Source organism: Mytilus edulis, chromosome 3, assembly GCF_963676685.1.
Source record: "Mytilus edulis chromosome 3, xbMytEdul2.2, whole genome shotgun sequence".
NCBI classification, from domain to species: domain Eukaryota; kingdom Metazoa; phylum Mollusca; class Bivalvia; order Mytilida; family Mytilidae; genus Mytilus; species Mytilus edulis.
Window position 1 is genome coordinate 21,744,197 of NC_092346.1, and position 25,888 is coordinate 21,770,084.

At 31.5% G+C, this 25,888-nt stretch overlaps 2 protein-coding genes across 25 annotated transcripts in view; one reads left to right on the top strand and one right to left on the bottom strand.

Annotated features, from left to right (window-relative positions):
• The window catches only part of LOC139514216 (cyclin-dependent kinase inhibitor 3-like), a 29,897-nt gene extending 23,816 nt beyond the window's left edge, over nt 1-6,081 (bottom strand). The window contains exons 1-5 of the mRNA XM_071303065.1: nt 5,944-6,081; nt 3,065-3,120; nt 2,311-2,355; nt 1,261-1,483; nt 672-703 (exon numbers count right to left, since the gene is read on the bottom strand). Coding sequence (XP_071159166.1) covers nt 672-703; nt 1,261-1,483; nt 2,311-2,355; nt 3,065-3,120; nt 5,944-6,068 — 481 coding nt within the window. The 5' untranslated portion in view covers nt 6,069-6,081. The remainder of the gene's footprint in view (nt 1-671; nt 704-1,260; nt 1,484-2,310; nt 2,356-3,064; nt 3,121-5,943) is intronic.
• Nucleotides 6,082-6,127: 46 nt separating this feature from the next.
• Nucleotides 6,128-25,888, top strand: part of LOC139514211 (uncharacterized) — a 96,082-nt gene continuing 76,321 nt past the window's right edge. For 8 of the 24 annotated variants that reach the window (XM_071303037.1, XM_071303039.1, XM_071303044.1 and 5 more), the window contains exons 1-9: nt 6,338-6,454; nt 8,974-9,225; nt 10,485-11,386; nt 14,081-14,277; nt 15,111-15,217; nt 16,621-16,717; nt 17,247-17,313; nt 19,814-19,951; nt 20,969-21,043. In XM_071303037.1, coding sequence (XP_071159138.1) covers nt 8,984-9,225; nt 10,485-11,386; nt 14,081-14,277; nt 15,111-15,217; nt 16,621-16,717; nt 17,247-17,313; nt 19,814-19,951; nt 20,969-21,043 — 1,825 coding nt within the window. In that variant the 5' untranslated portion in view covers nt 6,338-6,454; nt 8,974-8,983. The other 16 variants (XM_071303048.1, XM_071303055.1, XM_071303059.1 and 13 more) reach the window with 6 other exon arrangements.

The window sequence follows — 25,888 nt, forward strand, 5'->3', positions numbered from 1 at the left end:
CACGTGTACTTAGAATTGAATGCTTCTTTTTGTAAATTCATTGGGGTGTAAAAGCATTGATGAAATACATTTTGTATGAAGCACAGAAGTGCACACAGTCAACACTTTTACAATCCTATGTAATTACTAAAAGAAGCATTCAATACTTTAATGTAATACATATTTTTGATATGATAATGATAAATCGATTTGTATCATTTATTTTTTTAAATAACCTGTGCACATTTTTGTGATAGAACGTGTCATCATGAATTTTAAATTTCATTGGGATATGAAGATGAATTTTAGTATGACGCCCAAGCGTTGTTATCCAACTAAAATAAGGGATTCTTCTGAAACATACATGTAATGTAATTATATGAAATAAAATACTAAAACTACCTTCACAAGAATACACTAGTCTTTTTAATTATCTGTGATCACAATGTCTGAAATTCACTTTCTGAATTGACAAGATAACAGATTAACAAAATTACACTGTAATGCTTTTACATATTGTTTTGGAAGCATTATAAAAATCAACCTGATTAAGAAGCTGTCCTTTATGATTTTCAAGTAACATTTTATTCTTTTTTCATATAAAACAACTATAATTTAAGAACACTGTCTATAACAGGTGTTCAAAACTAAAATTAAAAAAGTTGACAAATAGTTTATAACTTGGTACTTACAGAAACTTGATCTTCCAAGACCTCCATAACAGCTAAAAAAAATTACTACAGTATTATTGTCGTGAAAAATCTGTCTTTAATTATAAAGGTGTATAACCTTTTTGTCTTACAAAATTCTGAGCAAAATGCAACCAACCATGTTTAATTGATTTGAGTGCCTCCCATTACCCCTACCTGATAAATTTTGGATTTCTATTGATCTTATTGTTTGTTGTTTTGATGTTATAATCTAACAAGTGTTTTTTAATTGATGTTTACATTTTGGTTTTGGTTACTTTTTTGTGTACTCTTTTCATTTAACTGTTTTTTTGTTAAAAACATATTTCTGCAGTTTGTTGGATTTTAATGGCATGTTTTAGCGGAACAAACATGACAAGGACCATATCTATTCATCAGTTTTTTGGTTGACCTATAGTTGCTCAGTCTTTAGTTTTATATTTTAATTATTTCAGTTCTGTATAGTACTGAACTTGTGTTTTGTGTACTGTTTTTTTTTTTTTAACCAAGGTTCAAGTGACCTATACTTACTGTATAACAGTTTTTCTTCTATCCATGAGTGTAACATGAAGGTCATCAATGATTAACTTACTGTATAATAGTTTTTCTTCTATTCATGAGTACAACATGAAGGTCATCAATGATTTTGATCAGCTCGTTGGTGCTAGGTACCAGTCCATCAGGGAAAGGTGTATGATGTACAGTAATGTCATTCTCTTGAAGCTCTCCTATTAACTTTGGCACTCTATACTTGTTTAGTTCACCTTTACTGCACAAACAAAACACTTCCATTACACCTTCTGACACTAGATGTTCTAAAAAAAATAATGAGGCACCTTTTACAGTGAGTTGACTATAGGTGTTACTGTAAAACTTTACCTATAGCTCAACCTGTTTTTAAAATTGACAATACAATAGGGACATTTAAATTGACCAGTTGGTATTGTTAGAATTAAATCTACCTTGATGCTACCTGTAAAAAAATTTATTCACCTAACCCAAAGTTTCAGCATGCTTTTTTCCTGAACTTTTTCTTACCTAGGATTATTCTATTAAAAAATTGATAGGGAAGTAAATAGTTTTGGTTTTCATTGTTTTAAATCCCTGATATATATAATTTATCTATTTTTTACCTTCAGTAAATGAAAATAAATGTCTATTTATTGAGAGACTACATTTCAACTTCTTCTCGTGTCTTCCTAAAAAAACTTTTGCTGAGGGTAACTTATCAAAATCAGGCTTAAAATTTAAGAAGAGTGCTTTATATTTTTACATTGTCATATCGTTGGGGGTTCATTTATTAGTTTTAAGAATGTATGTTTGTTTCTAGCTGATTAAATTCGCTTCCCCCTCAAAGTAGCACATTGTGAAGACATTTGTTAAGAAAAATTTTGATGTACTTGATATTTATTAAAATATAATATTATTCAGACTTCATTTGCCAAATTTCGTTCCCTCAGAGAATGTATATTTCAATCTTTCAATATGTTTAATGATTGTTATGGAGATATGGAAGTCTTGGCCTTCGTCATATGCATTGTAGACCTGTGGCATTGAGGAACAGTATGTTCCATATTTTTATTTTTTAAGTTTTTATTTATTTTTTCAATATTTAAGTCTAATATTTCACCACTATGCATACTTATGTCATTTTCAAGACTTCTCCATATGTCTTTAAATCTGCAACCTAAAATTTTAAAACAAACAATTAGTTGAAAACATAAGCACACAATAAACATTAAAATGAACATGAAGAAAAGGATTATTGATTGATGTTAAACTATTTCAGCACCACATTGCACTACTGGCTATTTAGTGATGGTCAGATTTTATTGGTGAAGGCAGTTTGAGTGCCACAAGAAAACCACTACTATTCAGCAGAAAAACTTGTCAATTAAGATTGGAATTGAGCGCATCTACAATGTACCATGTGCAGGGTTATAACTGAAAAAAGTATATGTGGTGTATACATCAATGAGACGACAGCCCAGCAACACAATAAACCAATATTCAATATACTATCTTCAACAATACAGCATAATAAGCTTTGCTATCACTTTAAGGGTAAAGGCTGTTTGGTTGGTACAAAAGTACAGGCTTTTTTGAATTGGAGAGGATTCATATCTAAAATTCTATGTATCTATGCTAATCAATGTTCTTTTTCCTTATACTTGTATTCTCTAATCTGCTCCTTGTGGGCCCTAAATTGGAACCTGTATGAAGTCACAGAAAGAGGAATTTGTATTGTTGATACTCCCTTGTTTGTTTTTGATAGTACATGTAAATGTATTAATATTTTGTTATGAAATATGGAAGACATTTTATTAGAGTATTGTAGGTAGTATTTAAATATTTTTGGGGCTTTTTTTTTTTAAATAAGTTTTTATTTTACACACCTGGCAATGCACAAATCCCAACAGGTTCATCACATCCTAATGAAGATAAATCTAACCTGCAAAAAACAGACATCTATAATAATGTTAATGAAAACAAATTAAAACAACGCATCTACTTAGTTTATTTTAACTAAATAATATATTTAATGTCTTTGACATCAAGCTCTCACTACTTATATATACATGTACCACTAACAACTGAATAAACTCCTGAAAGAGGCCAATTGAACCCTGCAAAATTTACACTTTTCAATGATATTGTAAACCAATCATAACAGCAAAATCTTTTGACTTAAAATAAATACATGTATCAGAGATTAAGATAAAGTGCAACTTGTTCTTTTAATGAAATTTTTAAGTTGATCAATGATAATAAAGATGTATGTATAGCCTATTTTATTGATCTTTATGCTGAACATTGATTTTATGTTAAAGCCTTGAAAATAATGTTTTAACTACAATGTACAAGTATCACAAACAGTATTACTATTTTTAAGATATTTCCGAAAAATATATCGGTTCTACATGTATGTCAGATTTCTATACAAACCAATGAATTTCATAGCCAGTTTTCACTTGGAACACAGTGAAAGTTATTCGAACAAATGAACAAGTTCAATAAAAAAAAAATCATTCCATGCTAACAAACTCTTTTCTGTATGCTCATGAGTTTCAACATATGCTTGTATTGCGCTTTTTGCCTAATTCCATCCATATTCTTTAAGTCCAATCAATTTCTTTTTTTTATTCTGCTAGCTGTGTTGTTTGTGATAATTTTAAAACGAATGGGTTTAACGAAATTGCATTAATAGGAGTACAATTCCCCGTAAAACGGTATTTCCACCCATTAACCTGAGTTTTCATAAATTTATTCCTATTTTCAAAACAAAATTTCATGGGGATACGGCCTGCATCATAAATCATGAAGAATTTATTGCATGAATAAAATTAAAGTCTTAAAACTAAGATATAAGTATATATAAGTTGAACAGATGCTTTGGTTTAAAAAAAAAAAGTATAATTTTAAATGTCAACAATGATCAGAAGATTCGGCAGAAAGCGATAAAGCAATCAATGCACGTCAAATATATAACCGTTACGCATATAAAATCTATCAGCACTCTACATCTAGGGAAATTTACATTTAAAAATCATGTCACATTGATAAAAAAAAAGGAATTTTATTATTAATTTCGTCATTAAAGAACTTGCTGCATTGACTGGGGTGTATGAATGTTTTTTGCGGGTAAAAAAACAGTCACACCTGTAAAGGAATGTTTTCATGGACCATTGGTTGGCCATATATTATAGGACTAAGAGATGGTCCGACCATGATACGATTTTGGAAACAGGACTTAGTTCAGTTTCACATTAATTACCATCAAAAATACTTTATTTTGGTCCATAGGTTAATAGCAGTTATGTTTATTGTTAATTTGATAGTTTTTTTTTTTTTTATTATATTGCATTAAATTACAATTAAAATGAATATACTAAGATATAAAAGACTTTAAATGCAAAACAATTTCAGACTTATCATTCGTTGCTTCAGTAAAAAAAAAAGACTTGGTATAAAGGCTGTGGAAATTTCAGTTGAAATATTAACATGATTAACAAGAGTTAAAAAACAAATGAGAGAAATGAAAATCGTCAGTATTAAAGTTGTTCTCCATTTTGTCATCAGTAGCAACAAAGTCCCAATTAAATAGGTTAATATATATTTGTTATCGCAAGGAAATGGACAGAGCCACCTATCGGACGTATGGCAACGCCAAATTAAATAATTGGGATTTTTCGTTGAAATTCGGGTTGAAAAAAAAAAAAAAGTTCAGTGATAAAATTATGGAGATTTTGCCAGGGGAATCATTGTGTCCTAGTTCTGCCAACTTTTCAGGAAGTGAATGCGTGATTTTTTGGCCAAATTGTAAAGATCAAAGAGAAAAAACAATAGATCAAAGGAAAATGCCACCAAATAAGCAGGAACATGTGTGAGTCTCGCGCTAAAGACTTGACAGCCCTGCTGTCCTGGACACTATTATTTTTTTTGCACGGCTTTTCCCTGTCGTATTTAGCATTTATGGGGGATGAATTTTCAGCCTCGTTACTCCCTTCATCTACCGTTTTTCGTTTTAAAACTGACGAAGTTCCTGGGGTTACCATACTAAAATATTAAGAAATATTTTGTTGCATGGTTTCGTGCTCAAGAGCTGTGCAACAAGACAGGTCAATACCAATCAATACATCATACCCCAATATACCGTTAATTGAAAATCTCGGCACGATAAGCAATGTACAATACCCCAAGCCATTGTATGAGAAATCGATATTTAAAGTACGAGAATTGCAATCAACACATGATACCAGGCCACCCAGACATGCCAGAGTTATTTGTTCTATTTTAAAAATATGTACAACAGGACCTGTACAAACCAGTTCAAATTCAGGCATATCGGATTACACATTTTAATTGCCCGAGGTGTAAATGATCTAGTCCCGGGCGTCGGGCTAGTGGATTTTTTAACCCCTGCAACAACAAAAAAAAAAGTCACTGAGGCCAGGGCTGGACTATATGAAATATGTACTAACAACAGTTGGACTGGGACGCTAAAGTGCCATGGTCACGCTGAAGCATAATGGTTTTCATGGAAGAGAGATCGTCTATTTTTAAAAAAAAAATGCATTATGGTCTATAAATGTGTCAATAGTTACAGTTTCGAGACAGTTTCATACTAAATGAGGGTCGTTCTCGTTTAATAAATTTGCTGCATGAGTACTTCACTCTGCATGAACATTGTTTCTTTACTTTTATGTAATCTCAGCTATCGGGGGGGGGGGGGGGGGGGGGGGGGGGGGGGGGGTACCAAACAAATTCTGCATACCAAGAAACTTTCAAAGGTGACATATCAAATTCGCCTTGTTCATCGTCTGACGAATCCAAATTTGACGCACTTTGTGATTCTTTGACTTTCATTGTTTCTGTTAGTTTTGACATAGAAAAATTCATGACAAGTTACAAGTTTAGAAATGTTTTGAAATTCCCGCTCTAGGTCATTTTAGTGTTTTTGTCTGTGAGACGCTTGTAAAAGGCAAATGTAGCCATGAACTTCCGACTTCAATTATATATCGCAAGTAATGAGTTTAGCTTAAAATTCATTTAAATCATCAATGGTAATTGGAGATATATATGTGAAAAAAAATAAAGTTTTCACATTTTATCTTTATTTCAAAATTCATGGAAATCATATATTCAGAATCGATTCATTTTATACGGGACTGATTGCATGTTTTACACTGTCAAGCACCTGTTCTTAGATACGGGAAGATGGAGGTTACAGATGTAAACAACCAGAAGTTATTTTATTTTATGATATGAAAATGCTATTCAAAAAGGTTTGAAATAAATGTTTATGATGATTTGAATATTTCTCTTATTGTCTGTGATAGCTGACAATGATTACCTTAGCTGGATTTGGCAAAACTTTTAGAAATTTTGGTCCTCAATGCTCTTAATTCAACTTCGTACTTTATTTCGACTTTTTAACTTTTTTGGATTCGAGCGTCACTGATGAGTCTTTTGTAGACGAAACGCACGTCTGGCGTATATACAAAATTTAGTCCTGGTATCTATGACGAGTTTATTTGAAACATACCTGTAAAATAGATCAGAAGTTTGCAACTTGTACTCAGCTAAATTATTAGTGTACATTTTGTACTCGCGCTTCTACTGACTCGTACCATTATTGTGTAGCAATGTTATGTGTCATTTAATCAGATAAAACGTAAACTTTGTAGTTAAAATGAACTTGTCTGAAGCAATATAATTGAAAATGTAATCCCTTTTGGGATTCTGTGTCCCCAGGAACATATATATTAACTGTTCCAGGTGTTCCGGATAATTTTCTGATTGGCAGTGTCTGTGCATATCAGATCTGTTAGCACCCGATAAACATGTTGGCACCATAGGTCCATTTGTATGAGTAAAAACAATGCACTAACCATGCTAACCAAATTATGATTAAGATCAATTCAACACAAAAAACGTTGACAGAATGTCACTTTATTTTGAAACAATAAATCAATATTTATAGCATTAATACACCAAGGATTTGTATTTGTTTACTATACAAATCCTTGAATACACTAACCAAAACATTATTAAGATTTATTTTAATAAAAAATAAAAAGTCAGAATTTTACTTTATTTTGAAACAATGAAAAAAAAATAAAGCAATACGTTCACTGACAAAAACATGATTAAGATTTATTTTAACTCAATTACAAAATTATTAAACACAAAATGTCTTTCTTTACAAATCCTTGACAATCCAATAAAAAGGGTGTGAACATGTAGGTTGCAAAAGTGAAAGGGGGCGAACGTGAATGGACACAGATTCTGTCTGTGCCACCCTGTGTACGGACGAGTAGTCGAATTGATATTTTGGTCTATATCTTTCATTGATTTTCCATAGGCGGTGATGGTAACATCTTTTCCCGTAGCTCAGTTCATATTGTAAACTTGGATATGTTTGATAGCTTGTTTTGAAGCTGAGACATTTTCACATATGTGGTTACATTTTCCTGGTACGAGTGAGATTAGCATTCCACGAAAATCCTTTCGTCATGTGGCATCTCGAGGTAAAAAATCCCCTTTTAACACAATAAGTTCTTTGAAAATTTAATACTCATGGTTTTTACAAATTTATTCTTTGTTCCTGTACTTTCCAAATCAACACAAATAGTTAAGCTTAGTCACTTGTTAAAAATAGAAACATGTCCAATATCACTACACAGGGATATTTTTTTGTTTACACACAACTTTTGAGTTCCTCATTTTGAGGCGCATTAGCGATATTGACCCATTTCAGGGCCATTCGTAGGCTACATGTACTTGTCCCTGCATCAGGTTTTATAATAAAATGCGTCAGATTGGGAATGGAACCGGAAATAAACATGTCAATACCACAATTAGTAAAAAAAATTGATTTCTACTTAGAAGTTATATCAATATTCATATAGTAAAAATAAACAGCTGTTTTGAAAGACTAGCTACTAGGGCTGTGGAACGTCAAAGCTTGTCCCTTATAAAAAGTGGATATTTGCCAGCCCTAAAATGGATGGGCTGCCACAACCAACATACATACTTTGATCCATATAAATTGGGCCTCAATTTGTTTATTTTCATTTATCTCTTCATTTATGTAAGTTTCAACTTCCTGCCACCCTTTATTTTCTCATATTTGGACAGTTTTCTTCTACTTGTAATTTCATCCTCCAGCTTTCTGTTTTTATATACGAATAAAGTATAAATAAATAAATATGGGAGGTGTATGAAAATAATTCAAAGTTAAATACTGTCCACACAAAGGACTATATTTGTACTAAGACAACGGTAAATCAAAGGAGGATAATTGTGTTCCTGGACCATATCGATAAAATAATTGCTTCCAAAAGACAATTCTCTGGATATGGTACAAAAAACTACACCTTCAAGCATTTCATCAGCCTGAGGGTTAAAGAGTAAATCACAAAATCAGAAATATCATTTTAACAAAGGGTAACCACCTTTTGGTAAGTGATTGTAGAAGATTTGATTGTGCATACATGTAGTCCATTCATCCTTATATTCAAAATTATTTTTTTTTACTTTCTCATTAAGTAATATCTTTGGTATGATTAAAAGGATGTCAATGATTTAATTTTTCTGGAAGTGTTGATCCACAAATGATCAAATGCAATGTAAAATGTAAATTTGTGAAAAGATACACTTAAGAGAGTTTTATGCCCTCCTGTAAAAAGTAATTCACTTTTATTAGTAATAATCATGTCAATTTGATGAAAAGGTAATATTTTACAAATATTGAATACCATTGTTTTAATTATTAAATCTGATTTTGAATTTTTTATTTCAGGTCTACAAAAATGCCATCCTCTATAGTCCCAATTAATCTCACAAGAGATTTTTCTATTAAACCAGCTCATGGATTAAGATATGGAAATTTTGAAGGTGTTGTTTATTTACCACCCACAGCCAAATACGAGAAAAGAGGAGAACAGAACTTTTCAAAATTAAACAACCAACAAATTTATAAAAAGATATGCGATTGGTTTGAAGTATGGAGATCATGGCAGCAGCAACATTTGTTATTCGGTATTATTGATAGGTAATTATATATAAGTATCAAAAACTTGTTTCTTTATTTATTTGAACTCTATAGGTTTTCTGGAAACTAAAGTATTCTAATCGCATTGTCAACAATACAGTCTATATTTTCTGTATTGTTTCAACTGCACCATGTACGTACATGTATGTGACCACACCTCCTTTGGTTCCATTTCACATACTTGGTAAGCTTGTTTGCCATCATCTAAATTGAACAGTATTGTACTTTTTTTTTACCACAATTTTGGTCCAACCATTTCATTGGAGTTATGGGACTTTAAGCATTTTTTTTAAACTTTTATAACACTAACACTTTAAATTGCAACTTTTCAGTGACTTTGTTTTTTACAAAAGCTCTTATACTTCTGTTTGCTATCATTAAAAGTTGACCAGATTGGTCTTTCACTCTTTCTTTTACTGTTTTTGGGTTCAATGGAATGCATGGATTGCTGTCTAAGTGCTATCCTTTTTCTCTTTCCACAAGTATATTTTTACATGACCAATCCGCCTTCAGCAGTTTAACACTTGTCCATTTGTGCATCTGTCTGTATGCCCCAAAATTGGTTTCTGTTCTTCAACTTAATGATAATGACCACAAACACAGATCAAGTTTGAAGTTGAGTGGCTTCAATGTTACTTATGTAAAGTTGCGTCCTTTTAGGTATTGAACAAATTCTGAATTTTTGTTTCCTTTCTCCAACTTAAGTTTGTCTCAACCAAATGTTATAAATATTTACAGTACACAATGCTTATTACGATATAACACAAATCAAGTTTTAGTTTAGGTGGCATCACTTTAAGTTTTACCGTTCTAGAGTAATGCCCCTTTACAGATGGAAAAATTGCTGAATGTTTTGTTTCTATTCTCTAACTTAAGTTTGCCTCAACCAAATGTTACTAAACTTATACACAGTGCTTAAGCTTATTACCACAAAACTCAGATCAAGTACAAATTTGGATAGCATCACTTTTACAAGTCTTTAGTTATGTCCTTTTATAAGATTTCATGCAAGCAGGAGCATCATCATTGACCCATGGACACATTCCCAATTTATTTAAAGATTAAATGGGTGGATATCTGTCTGAAGTTAAATGCATAGATCATAGTGGGTTTTTTTACAATCATACAATAGCAAATTATGACACACATTTTATATCCTCATTTATACACTGCAGTTGACATTTTGTTGGTATTTACTTTTATTATTCTCTTACCTAATTTATATATATTTTTTCTAAATATATTTGTTTTATAAACAGATGTAGTATTACTCAGCTGGATATTCTTGCCACAACACTAGAACCAGTGAGACACAGAGACTATGCTGCAGCTTACAAACATAGGTATCCATCTACACCATTTAAAATACTTAAACAAAGACAAGAGTCAAGAAACTACAAACTTACATTTGAAGAGCCAGTTAAACAACCTCCCAAGTCCAATATAATCAGTGAAACACCAGGCCAGCTATTTGAATTTGATGTCACAGGAGATGGACGTATTGATCTGCTGGAGGATATAGTCAGTTCAACAAATTCTCCCGACAGTAGACAATTAGAAAAACAGGATACGTTTGATAGATTATGTGATGTCAGAGCAAACATCAACCCATTTGAGAAGTATGTAACAGATTTAACTGAAACTATAATTCAACAAGCAGTGAACCATGCTGCAGTTTTACATAAATATGGTACAGCAACAAAGTACAAGGGAGAAGAGCCTGTTTATCATACTCCTCGTCAAGGAGTTGTGTCCCAAGTTAGTTTTGCTTCAACAGATATTGAATCAACAGAGGGGGATGAAGGGAGAGAGAATATTACTTCACTGAGAGACATTACCAATCAATCTTTAGCTAGGGAAACCAATATTTCTCACTTACGTGATACAAATATATCAATGAGGGGAACCGATACAACATTGAGAGGTCTTGCCAAATCTCAACAGTATTCTAGAATCAGAGTATTATCACCAACAATCATAGAGACTTCTAATAAAGTATACCGTGAAAAAAGTTACTCAAGTGTGCATTCTGACATGTCAAAAAGTCTGGAACATTTTTCGAGTAGAAATACTAGTCAAGTTAGACAACACTTATTTGGAAGTAATTTTGCTAGTACTCCAGATTTCTTCACTGTTGATACAGAAAATGTCCACAAATTAGGTATGAATTAAAATATGAATAAATTAGTATTAAGCAGTTAGCAAGAAGAAAAGAAACTAAAGTGGAAATCAGGGCAACAAAATAAAATAACCATACATTTTGATTGTAAATATTGACAAAAGATATACATTGTACCTATGAATTAAAGGATATACAGAGTTGTTAGGTATAGCTATACATGTATATAGGTTAACCGTTAATGAGACAATCATATATTTATTCTAAAATTCTTTTAGCATTCATACTTTTGTCTTGCCTGACATGACACCAACACCTTATGACGTCCATGATTTTAGAGATTGACAACTATATAAAAACAATTTCTTAAAAATATTTAAGCTTACTTGAGACAATCTTTCAAGGAAATAAAAAAGGTTTATTAATTTAAAAATCAACATCTATAGATTATATCTTAATTAACAACGTTTGATTATTGCTACTGTCAGGGATGGGGTAATTAAAAATGTAATGGTAATTAAGTGTAATGCATTACACTTTTCCATGTAATTGCATGTAATGTGTAATTGAGCATTTTTTTAATTACATGTAATGGTAATTTAATTAATTACATTGAAAAAAGCATGTAATGCTCAATTACTTTTGAATTACATTTCAATTACATGTACTTTTATGGTGTTAAAGATAAGGATTTGTGTTTAATTATACAAATTGTAAAATAATATGTACCAGTATTTTTCAAATATTGATATCACATGCTTTTTTAATATATAAAGTCTAATTTATTTTGAAGTTTTTATATCATTTATTTGAACTACAGATTTTTTTAATACATGTATTCTTATAATTTACAAAATGTGAGAATCATATATTAGTGTTGTTCAGTTTTTAAGAAAGATCTTTTAACTAAATAGATTGATAATTAATTAATCAGCTTGTTAAACAAAACACAAAAATGTGTCACTGTAAAACATCTTTCTTAGACAATTTTAGAATTGAATCACTGCATACAATCATTTTGTCAAATTAGTATACACAAAAGGATTATAGAAATAAAAATTAACAGCTGTAAAAACAAACAGCAATTAATCAGATTAAAATGTCCAGAGGCAATGCCACTATTACATATATTTAATCTAATTAGCATAATATGGGCGTATGACATTTGCGCCGATTTTGAAAATTTTCATTCTTTCATTTGCGCCGATTTCATTTTTTCATTTGCGCCGATTTTATATTTGCTCCTAATTAGATTTACAGGTAAGTTAATACTTGTACATGTACTGTACTATACCATTGATAAAATTTGGTTATAATTGTTGTTCATTTATGTTTAAGTTTATTTTGATTCATATTGTTCTGGAACTTCGTTGTAACATGATAGACATATAACACACTGAAACGAGCCGAAGAGTCAATTCTTTAATCATCGAGGGCCATACATATCGGAAGGTTAGTGTCCTGAAACATAAGAACATATCTTAGGAATGTACCACAAATCGTGTAAACCCAGAGTCACCACGGATTATATTGTCAAAACACTGATCGAGCATAAACATGTGGCAGATGTCCGAAAGACAGAGGTTAAAGAACTACGGGTACTGTCAAGAAAAAGTCTGGAGGTGTATCTTGTTTCTTCCATCTCCCAGTAGTGAGCAGGGGACAACAGTTATATACATGTTATGATTGACATTTCATTACATTTGTACAAATGGCTAATGGAAGAGGTCTTAAATGATAAATGAAAAATAACATGACTTGGATGGAGAGTTCTCTCGTTTGCACTCATACCGCATCTTCTTATATCTATTCACCTGTAATTTACCTGTAAAAAAAATCGGCGCAAATGAAAAAAAAAATCGGCGCAAATGCAAAACGCCGCATAATATTGCTTATATTTAGACATTATATATATACATTATTTGTACTATAATTTATTTTTCAATATTGTGACAAGCACACTTTTTAATATTTTTTAAGTAAAATAAAAAAATATTTCTAATTCATTTATAATTTCTTTATTCATATTATGTTTAATTCAAATGAGTTCATTTCTGCGATGTCAAAGTGCCTTTTGTAAATAGGAACAAATTCCCTCTCCTATCAATATGATGATCTTCTAATCATAAAACTTCCATGTTCTGATCAAGCAATATCTAGCACATTAGCTTCTGTCTAAAGATTATTTACAATTGCTGTTTTCAGACCAGACAGATTCAGACTAAATGACAAAACATCAAAATAACTAAATTTAATGATTATCAAATGCAAACGCTTAAACTACAATGTATGCTTACATGAATATTTTACACATGCATTATATATACATGTAAAAGATTGTTGAAAAATATCATGATGAAATGTAATGTGTAATTTAATTAATTACTTTAGTAAAGTAATTGTAATTTAATTAATTACATTTCAAAAACTGTGTAATGTGTAATTAGTGTAATTGATCATTTTTGCAATGTAATGTGTAATTTAATTAATTACATTCCAATGTAATTGACCCCAAGTCTGGCTACTGTAGTACAGTTGCCAAATTTTAATGTTCACTAAGTCTTTTATTTTATGTACTTTCATGTAATTTTAGTAAAATATCAAACAAACATAAGAAGTCAGAGATATATATGAAAGTCAAATTTTATATCAACAATTATAAGATTAAATACAGTACATATGTGATTTTTTTGTGCAGTTTTTCAAGAAAATGTTCCCTATTTATTTTTTTGAAAGGACCCATGCAACGGCAAATTAGATTTGGTACAGTACGGAAACCTAAAGGAGTAGATGATTTGCCAGTTACTCTGCAGAAATCTTACAAGAATGTTAAGTGGTGGACAGGAGCTCCAAAGAAAGGGAAAATCTTCTTAAAGGCACAGAAAGTCGATTTAATGTCTAATTTTAAAGATCAGCTGAAGCAGATATGGACTGTAAGTTTATAATATTTTGTTTTTAATGTCCAGTAAGACAGTGGAAGGGTATGTAATGTTTTTCTTGTTACTTTTGTTTGTAATTGTCATTGTTGTTTGATATAGAGAAGAAATAACAAGGAGATGAAGTATGTTGCCAATAAAACAACTTTCCATTAAGACCAAAGGACAAATACCTGAACAATTACAGCCTTCACTAATGACAAAACCCAGAACTCTTTTTTGTTTTCCAATAACTACTATATTGACTTTAAAGAAAAGCTTGCAATTGCTTATAAATCTGTTAATTTGTAGAAAAGTGATATTTTTACTTTTCAGATTTATATTTTATAGATATCAGTTCAATATGATTTTATTGATATCATTATGATTTCCTTAAAGGGAAATGTGCCACTCATTTTATGTATAGTCATAATAAAAAGTTATTTTAAAGGAGTTCATTGATGTGTTGCCATTGGTTAACTTTGTTGACTCGCTCTCAAACTACAATGTACAGTTTGTGTTTGCAATTGAAGGCCAACTAAATCTGTAGAATTAACCTTAATTTCTTTTTTTCCCAATATAATGCACTTACTTAAAAAAAGAAATTATGCTAGACAAAAATAATCATTTTAACACTTACAGAATTAATTTTCCTGTGTAGGAATGTTTTGTATACTTGTGAAGTTAGGTGGCATCTCATTCACCAATGAATCCAGACTTAAAATACTACATTGATAGATTAATTAGATTATGAAATTAATTTATAGATACAGTGGAAATACCACTTGCAGTACTGGTAATAAAAAAGTCAAATAACATATTTTACATCTTTGAGAATTTTCTTGTTTTAGTGGCAAGGTCAGTGGGAAGGATATGAAAAGATTAACTTACTAAAAGAAGTGTTGAAGTTATGTGGCGATGAAGTTCTCAGTCAACTTACTACACATATACAACAAAGGTATAATTTACCAAACAAAAGATGTTAATTGGTACTGTCATGACTGTGGAATCATTATTTTTGTGGGGTACCAATTTTCATGGATTTTGTGGGTATAGATAAACCACAAATTTTAATGTTCAACGAATCACAAATTCTCTATAAGGTTATATGCAGACATTGGTAAAACCATGAAATCAAATATCCATGAAAATGCAAGTTTTTCTCAATCCACGAAAAATTGGTAGCCACGAAAATAAATGAATCCACAGTATATCATATTTTAAACAATAAATTCTTTTGATTCAGTGATATGTTTATATACATTTCTAAAGAATCTATGGTTACAAGAAGGAATATACTACCAACACAGTTATCTTGTATACTATATTATTATTATATAACAGATTATAGGCTACCATCACCTATATTGTATGCTTCAGTGATTTATGTTCTGTTTTCCTTCAGATCCATTGTATTATAGGGTTATTCAGAATCTCCACACAGGATATAGACTCAATTTCCATTTCAGTGTTTAACATCCCCTGAGCCGTCAGGCAAAGGGGACATAAGGCACTGACAGGGAATAATTGAGCCCATATTCTCTGTGAGGACAATATAACAATTATATTTTACTGAAGTGCCCTGATTGCAAGTTTTTCTCAATCCACGAAAAATTGGTAGCCACGAAAATAAATGAATCCACAGTATATCATATTTTAAACAATAAATTCTTTTGATTCAGTGATATGTTTATATACATTTCTAAAGAATCTATGGTTACAAGAAGGAATATACTACCAACACAGTTATCTTGTATACTATATTATTATTATATAACAGATTATAGGCTACCATCACCTATATTGTATGCTTCAGTGATTTATGTTCTGTTTTCCTTCAGATCCATTGTATTATAGGGTTATTCAGAATCTCCACACAGGATATAGACTCAATTTCCATTTCAGTGTTTAACATCCCCTGAGCCGTCAGGCAAAGGGGACATAAGGCACTGACAGGGAATAATTGAGCCCATATTCTCTGTGAGGACAATATAACAATTATATTTTACTGAAGTGCCCTGATTTACACATTATTTACCATTCTGATCTTCATTTTTGATCAGATGATACATGGATATAGCTATAGACTCATATGCTCTGTCAATATAGCCAATCAACATGATTAACCAATATATTTCACTTCAGTATATATATAGATTCTATCAATAAGTCAAGTGTGATTCATTATTTATCAACTTGACTTAAGTTTTAAACATTGAATAATATTTATAATATTAAAACAAATTTTTTTTTGGTTCTATTATTGGGCAACAATTTTTTTGCTTCTATTATAAAACAACATTTTTATTTAGTCATGGGTCTAAAAGATTAATCATTAACCATTTCCATTTTATTTTACAGAATTAGAGACACCAGAGATGTGAATCGGCTGTCAGATAAACTTTTGCTGTACATTTTTTCCTTTTTGACACCACATGAGATTTTTAAAGCTTCACAGGTGAGTCTGTCAGGTTTAAGACCAATTGTGATATAGTGTATTCCTGAATATAAAACCTCTGTTGCCATCTCGGTTAGTGCAATAGTTTTGAAAATAGTAACCAAGCCTTGACAGTTGCATGGAGAGAACTTAGGTTAAGCTAATTTGTCAACATTTTGGACACTCCTATGTTATTGTGTAAAAATTAAAATGTGCATCTAATTAAATAGTCGTTTAAAAATTGGATTTGCTGAAACTTATTTTTCTGTAATTAGACTGAGTTTATGGATGAGTTGTAGGTATTCCTATGATCGCCATTTGTACCCCTTTATTAGAACCTTGTTCTGGGTATTGTTATGAATCACATTTTATTGCCAATCTTAGTTAAGATTGTTTAAATTCTAATTAGTTGATAATTTATCAACACTTATTGCTACCTTGATTTTTAATGGTCAAGAATTCTCTAATTATTAAAAGGGAGTCAACTACTTATTAAACTAATTAAATAAGCTTTTATTGAAGTTTATTTATATAAATTTGTTAATTTCAGGTGTGCAGGAGATGGAGGTTCTTATGTGATACAGATGATCTTTGGATGATTAAATGTCATGAGCTAGGTATTGAATTATTGTATGGTAAAGATTGTACAAAGTCAAATCAACTCCATATATATGTTACAGGGAATTTGTGAAATCAGGGATTTTGTAAAATCACTGAAATTTCAGGGAATTTGTAAAGTCACTGAACTGATCAGTGATTTTATAAAATCCCTGATTTTGACTAGTGATTTTATGGTGTGATTGCCAATGAGATAACTATGACCAAAGTTCAAATTTAAATGGATATCATACGTTTTTTGATTGAGTTAAGTCTGCCAATTGATATTTTATCGTATGTTTTTCTATGTTGTGATGTTATGCTATTGTTTCGGAAAAAGGGAGAAGGTTTGGATCCATTAAAACGTTTAATCCGCTGCAAATGTTTGCACCTGTCCTAAGTCAGGAATCTGATGTACAGTAGTTGTCGTTTGTTTATGTAATATATACGTGTTTCTCGTTTCTCGTTTTGTTTATATAGATTAGACCGTTGGTTTTCCCGTTTGAATGGTTTTATACTAGTAATTTTGGGCCCTTTATAGCTTGTTGTTCGGTGTGAGCCAAGGCTCCGTGTTGAAGGCCGTACTTTAACCTATAATGGTTTACTTTTTTAAATTGTTATTTGGATGGAGAGTTGTCTCATTGGCACTCACACCACATCTGCCTTTATCTATATAAGCAATGATAAGCAATATGACAGCCATCAACAATGAGAAACACCCATACCATAAAGTCAACGATAAAAGGCCCCGAACTGAAAATTGAAAACTAATGGCCTTATTTATAACAAAACAATTTATTTAAAATCAAATATAACAGTCATGAACCAATGACTACCACTGAACTACAGGCTCCTGACTTGAGACAGGCACATAAAGAATATGGTGGCGTCAAACATGTTTGTTAGTGATCAACCCTCCTGTTACAGCACAATATAACAACAAACTATAAAAATCAGTTGAAAAGGACTTTTAAAACTCATCAGATTGATAAAAAGCAGGGGAAAAAATCTAACAAAAACACACACAGTACGTGGCTGTGTATTTATACATTTTAAAAACAACAACTTGAAAAATGTTGAACCAACACCTGAAGTGGTTATCGTGCGGTTGGGTAATAGCGGGTGGATACCACGCGGTATTCACAGTTGTCTTTCACTATAAAAGCAAATAAACGAAATTAAAGACAACAACACCCATCAATTACCGCATGGTGATTAATTTATTGTGGTCGACATGTTTCGCCAACAAGCGTGGCGTCTTCAGGACAATATTATACATGAAATCAAACAGTGAAGTACAAATTTTGCGGTTGTGCGGTTTGCCTTAACAATAGAGGTTGTTATGACGACGTTATAGATATAAATAGAAAGTGAAAGTGAAAGTAAAATAAGAATCTAGTATAGTTCAAAGAGAAAGTTAGTCAATAAAGTTATTAACGATGTGGTTATCTGCTATTCTTGCACGTCTGTGTAGTGGTCCTCATAGAAGTTTCTAGTGGTAATAATGTAGAAATGATGGGAGTAGCTCATAAAATGTTTGTACCTAACAACCACACAGCATGAACGAAATACCGGACCATTTAAAGAGTTCTCGATCCGTTGCCGAAAATTACCAGATACGGAGAAAAAATAAGGAGAGATTTGGAAACAGAAGCAACCACAAAAACATACAAAGAAGAAGCAGTCCATCACTGAAGATTTACATACCATACATAAGTACACAAAGTCAAAGAAATTCGGAATACCAGGCATTTTACTTAGAGAAAAAAGGAAGGAACCAAAACCAAGATGAACCACATAAACCACAAACCATATTTATAAAGAAAAGCTTCATCCACGGACATTTTATTAGCAAAGTTAATTTTTATGAACACATCTACCAAGATTTACAATTCCCAAAATTGCGGCGATCACACACTTCACCTTTTACTAACTCAATGGAAGCAGTACCTCCCTCGGAGCGAAGCCAGTTGAATTGGTACGGGATGGCCAATGGGGTGTTGTCCAATTTGGAAATGAACTGACATTTTATGAGCTACTCCCATCATTTCTACATTATTACCACTAGAAACTTCTATGAGGACCACTACACAGACGTGCAAGAATAGCAGATAACCACATCGTTAATAACTTTATTGACTAACTTTCTCTTTGAACTATACTAGATTCTTATTTTACTTTCACTTTCACTTTCTATTTATATCTATAACGTCGTCATAACAACCTCTATTGTTAAGGCAAACCGCACAACCGCAAAATTTGTACTTCACTGTTTGATTTCATGTATAATATTGTCCTGAAGACGCCACGCTTGTTGGTGAAACATGTCGACCACAATAAATTAATCACCATGCGGTAATTGATGGGTGTTGTTGTCTTTAACTTCGTTTATTTTAAAAACAAGTAAGACACAAAGTATACATTTCTTTACGGATTTTATTGTTTATTAAGTTTATTGTAATTACTTCAACTGTGGCAATCCTGGAGCTCCCTGTTTAGCTTTTTATGACTTAACTTTAGGTGTGAAAGAGGGAATAGATAACATGGATGATATTGTAATGAAGTCAAATCAAAATAAAATGGGTATAGACTGGAAGCTGGCTTATATGGAACTACAGAGAATCACACGTATGATGAAATGGGATGCCAAACAAAGAGGTAGGAATACACATTATATACATATAAATCATTTTAATAGGACAAGATTTAAACTTTTTCTAAACTCATTGATATATACAATAAAGTCAAACCTGTATTGATCAGTCAATCATGGGAAGCTTTAAAAGTGACTGCTCAAAAGAGGGGACCTTTTGAAAACTTTATAAACATGTTAATATTCCTAGAAGTCAGTGATACTGCTCTTCTATTATGTGATCTTGTTTGTAAACTGTCTAATTCTTTTTTTATGCCCCACCTACGATAGTAGAGGGGCATTATGTTTTCTGGTCTGTCCGTCCGTCCGTCCGTCCGTTCGTCCATCTGTCCCGCTTCAGGTTAAAGTTTTTGGTCAAGGTAGTTTTTGATGAAGTTTAAGTCCAATCGACTTCAAACTTAGTACACATGTCCCCTATGATATGATCTTTCTAATTTTAATGCCAAATTAGAGTTTTTACCCCAATTTCACGGTCCACTGAACATGGAAAATGATAGTGCGAGTGGGGCATTCGTGTACTGAGGACACATTCTTGTTTTACTTCAATACTTATACACAAATATACTTTTTGTTATGATTGTATTGGTAGTTTTAAAAAAAACCATTAAAATTTTAGTTGTTCAAAGTTGAAATGACAATTTTCATGTGAAAATAATTTGAAGGCTGACTGCTAGTTAGGTTACTCTGAAAAGAGTTGTGTTTTATAGGCAAAAGGTTTTGAAGTGTATGATAAATACCAATAGGGACAGGTTACCACTGAATCTAGGTGACTGTTAAGGCATGTTTGACTGTAAATTTGGAATAAAAAAATGTTAGCCGAAAAAATCAACTTCTCTAGATCGATCTGTTAACCCCAATTTAATTATCAATTTTTACCTGTTCAGGTTGATAAAATTAGTTCATATTTTTGCTATAAAAGGTCAAGAAAACTTGCAATATTATGCACATAGCTTATTGGTTAATAGTAGGTGCTATTATATACCGGTATATGATTGTTAATTTAGAACTTTATTTCTCTAAAGAAAGTTACATTCCAATACCATGGCAACAATTTTTGCCTGTTTTGGTGACCATTCCAAGCACTGCTAAAGGTGCAGGTAAATGTCTGCTGCATGTTCAAAGATAAATGCATATTATGTCACTCATAATTCATTAAAGAGACTTTCTATGCATGGAAACTAATTATGGTTTGCATATTATAATAATTTTTCTAATAAATTTGTATGAGTTGAATTCATATGACAGTTTGTTTTTAAGTCATAACTTTAAAAAAGATGTCAGTCAGAGAAATTACCATTCTGTATGATAATTTCATTTGAGAATCAAACATTTTTGGTTTCATAATATCATTTCAGCTGTTTAAAATGTATTGATTAAATTTCTCAGTCAGTTAAAAAAAAGTAAAATTGTACAGTTGTTTGTATGTCCATGGTGAAATAGAAAGGATAAAGTGTATCAATTCATGAGACAAATCAAAGCCTCCAAAACCAAACATGCTTTTATTTGTGTTCTTCAACTCAAAATCCCAGTGGGACCTTAAATATGGAGCTAATTATCTCATCTCACTGCAAGTTTAAGCCAGCCCCCATCCATTAGTTTGTGCTAAATTCTTTGCTAGATGTCATTAACAAAACAACTATGCATTGAAGAATGCAGCTACTGGGTATATTAACAAACTAAAAAATATATTAGGCAAATAAATCTTACTTTTTGTCAGAATTTAATTGTATTTTTAAAACATATTAAGTAATTTACTTGAAAAACAAAAAGAATATATAAATATGTGTATAAAGCTAGACCTAAATGTGGTGTTCAGGTCAGGACGGGAATAGTTTAAGAATAACACTAGAACATTTAAACTGCTTGAGCAAAATTGAAAATTCCAGCCACTCAAAACCACCCAGAAACAACTAGGACAATCACAAACAATTTTGTAGATCTCATTAAATTTGCTAGCCAGTCTTTGATTAAACCACCACAGACAACATAGCGCTTCAGTCTGAATGACAATATTTTGGGAAAGGGGAATATAATAAAACTTACTCTATTGACATAAAAAATATTAAGAAAAGACAATTCAATCATAGGTTCATGGCTATTGTATAATTCATAAACAACTTCAACATTGAACAAACTTACACTTGATGATCTTTTAATTATATTATAAAAAATGATAGACATAAATTTTATACAAAGTTACATTTTCAAAGAGTATGAAAGTATATATAGTTTATATTGCAGTTATAAAGTACCATTCACCTTTTTGTCACCATGGGATCTAATCCATATTTGTCTCTTTGAATATAGATAAACCTGAAGATCATAAATACATTTTTTTATTGTTTAAGAAGTAAACAAATAGAAATAAAACCAGGCAAAAATAAATTTGTGTAAAATTAAGATATATTACATGTAGTGATAAATCAAATCATACAGTACGGTCAGATCAGAACTGGAAATGTTATGTAACTCATCAAACGATGTTAAACAAAACTTTATTGAAAGTTAAACAATTGATTTTAGGTAAAAACTTGATACTTTACTAAAGGGGAACCTAAATGGGATTTTGAATAATTTACAAGTGTGATAGCCAATTTATAACATTTTATGATCTTAACCAATAAACATTTCTAATTTATTACTTTATCAGTAATTCTGCTTATATTTTATTTGTTCAAGTATTTAACTTATTTAACTTGCTACACAGCATGAAGTAGCACATTTTAAGTTTTATTATGATGCATGATATGCAGTGCATAAGATTTTGATGTTAAATCAACAGAATTATGTATGATAATAGATAACCTTTAATGAATTTTTATATCAGATTCAAGATTTGCAAAAGAAGTGGTATATTATGGTATGATGTTGTTTTGATCTCACATTTGATTTATATGTCACTTGTTATACACCTGTTAATGATAGATGTATTATTTTATAATGCAGCCTGTCTGTACGTCTGTTCAATCATATCTCAGGATAACTATAGTTGGCATTATTCAAACTGTCTGAAAAATTAAAACAATGTTTGGTTTTAGAAAGTTCATGTTTTGAATAGTTTGAATATTTTTTGGTTAGTCATTTCCAATTATTTTTTACTATCATGATAATTAAAGTTCATTGTAAGAAGTTTATTCATGGTGCCATATAGATAAGTTACCTTTTGATTAAGCTGTTTTTAAATAGTTGTTTAACAGTTTTAGGACTTGAAATTGTAAAAACATGTGTTGGTCTTGAACAAAGTCTTGTTTTCCTTCAACTGATGATTTTTTTTTAGTAAAGGCTACATCCCTGTCGGTTTTTTACAGTGCCAGATTTTTGTTCTGAAGTCAAAACATTTCAAATTTAGGGATATGGGCATATCAAAGTTGCACTCAATGCACAGCTGTTACATAGAATAATGGATTTCCACAATCACATGGCTAGATATAATTTTATTTAATATGTATTTTGTAGCATTTTGAACACATAATTAGATAGTAATCATGCATTATGTAATTGTTTACAAGCAAATTTATATGCAGTTCGCTTTTTATTTAATGTAGAGTGAAAGATATTCATTTCAATCATATATATGTGTGTATTATTAATCTTTTTTTATTTAAATGCCCCTCCTACGAAAGTAGAGGGGCGTTATGTTTTCTGGTCTGTGCGTCCATCTGTTTGTTTGTCTGTTCGTTCGTCCGTTCGTCCCGCTTCAGGTTAAAGATTTTGATGAAGGTAGTTTTTGTCGAGCCTGCAACTTTTGTTGCAGGAAGCTCGACATAGGGATAGTGATCCGGCAGCGGCTACGGCGGCGGCTGCGGCGGCGGCGGTGTTAGCTCACTTCTTAAAAGCTATATATTTTAGAAGGTGGAAGACCTGGATGCTTCATATTTTGTATATAGATGCCTCATGTTACGAAGTTTCCGTAAGTCACATGTCCATTGTCCTTGACCTCATTTTCATGGTTCAGTGACCACTTGAAAAAAAAGTTCAGATTTTTTGCAATGTTAAATTCTCTCTTACTGTAAGTAATAGGATAACTATATTTAGTATGTGCGTACCTTGCAAGGTCCTCATGCCCGTCAGACAGTTTTCACTTGACCTCAACCTCATTTCATGGATCAGTGAACAAGGTTAAGTTTTGGTGGTCAAGTCCATATCTCAGATACTATAAGCAATAGGTCTAGTATATTTGGTGTATGGAAGGACTGTAAGGTGTACATGTCCAACTGGCAGGTGTCATTTGACCTTGACCTCATTTTCATGGTTCAGTGGTTATAGTTAAGTTTTTGTGTTTTGGTCTGTTTTTCTCATACTTTATGCAATAGGTTTACTATATTTGTTGTATGGAATGATTGTAAGGTGTCCATGTCTAGCGGGCAGATGTCATCTGACCTTGACCTCATTTTCATGGTTCAGTGGTCAAAGTTAAGTTTTTGAGTTTTGGTCTTTTTATCTAATACTATATGTCATAGGTCTACTATATTTTGTGTATGGAAATATTTTATGATCTATATGTCAGTCGTGCAGGTTTTATTTGACCTTGACCTGGTTTTCAAGGTTCATTGCTCAGTGTTAAGTTTTTGTGTTTTGGTCTATTTTCTTAAACTATAAGCAATAGGTCAACTATATTTGTTGTATGGAAGCATTGTTAGCTGTACATGTCTGCCTGGCATATGGTTCAACTGACCTTGACCTCATTTTCATGATTCATGTTAAGTCTATGTGACAGTCGTAATAAAGCTTTAGATTTAGGAGTATCAACATAATATCAATGATTAGTAAAGAAGGCGAGACATTTCTGTGTGTGCACTCTTGTTGATAAAGCTGAAGTCCAATTAACTTGAAACTTAGTACACATGTTCTTTATGATATGATATTTCTAATTTTAATGCCAAATTAAAGTATTGACCCCAATTTTACGGTCCAATGAACATGTAAAATGATAGTGTGAGTAGGGCATCTGTGTACTATGGGGACATTTTTGTTATCTAATGATTAAGTATAAAATTGTCAATGGCTATTTGAAACTATAGTGTTATTAAGTTGGTGTTTTCTGTTTATTCCTGTTTAATATTCTAGGAAGTTGATTAAGTTGAGGTTAGTTGTATTGGTTTGATTTTTCTCAATACCACTGTATGAGAACAAATACAGGATTTGATATAAAAACAGCAGTTTTATGTCACCTTTGTTACCAATGACTTAAAATAACCATCAAAAGCTGATCAAGGACAAATACAACTCGGAAGACTTAAACATGCTCAATATGAACTACTGGAAATTCAGAAATTTTTGTGCAATTTACTCTTGCAATTTTTGAAACCAACAAAAATGCAAAGTCAATTATTGTTTTAAGGAAAAAATATATACAAACAGTTGTATGTATACATTGTCAGAACAGTTGTATGTATACATTGTCAGAACAGTTGTATGTATACATTGTCAGAAATGCAAGTAGGGGATTTTTCTTGCTGTGTTGAAGACCTGTTTGTTGCCTTCAGCTGTTTTCTGCTCTTTGGTGGGATTGTTGTCTCTGACTCATTCCCCGTTTCAATACTCATTTTTTTTTATTATTGGAATTATCATCTAAAATTGCAAATTGAAATGAGGAATGTGTCAAAAAAACAACAACCCAACCAATGAGCAGAAAACAGCCGGAAGGCCACCAACAGGTCTAGTGGCATTATATGCATTAATAGAAACCATGCAATAATTTCTTAATTTACTGTAATTTGATTAATTTTCATTTGAATGCAAGGAATGATGAATTAACACTAAAAATTGATGATAAGACATGAATGACCCTTTTATTCACTGTTGGGTTATTAATTTAGCCCTTTGATTTTGATGTCACTTTGTTGAAACATTGTAAAGGCTAGAAGTCTGGATTGACGAAGAAACAAGTTTTTTAAATCCATCTGGTGTTCCTAGACACTAGAGTTGTATTCAATGAACAG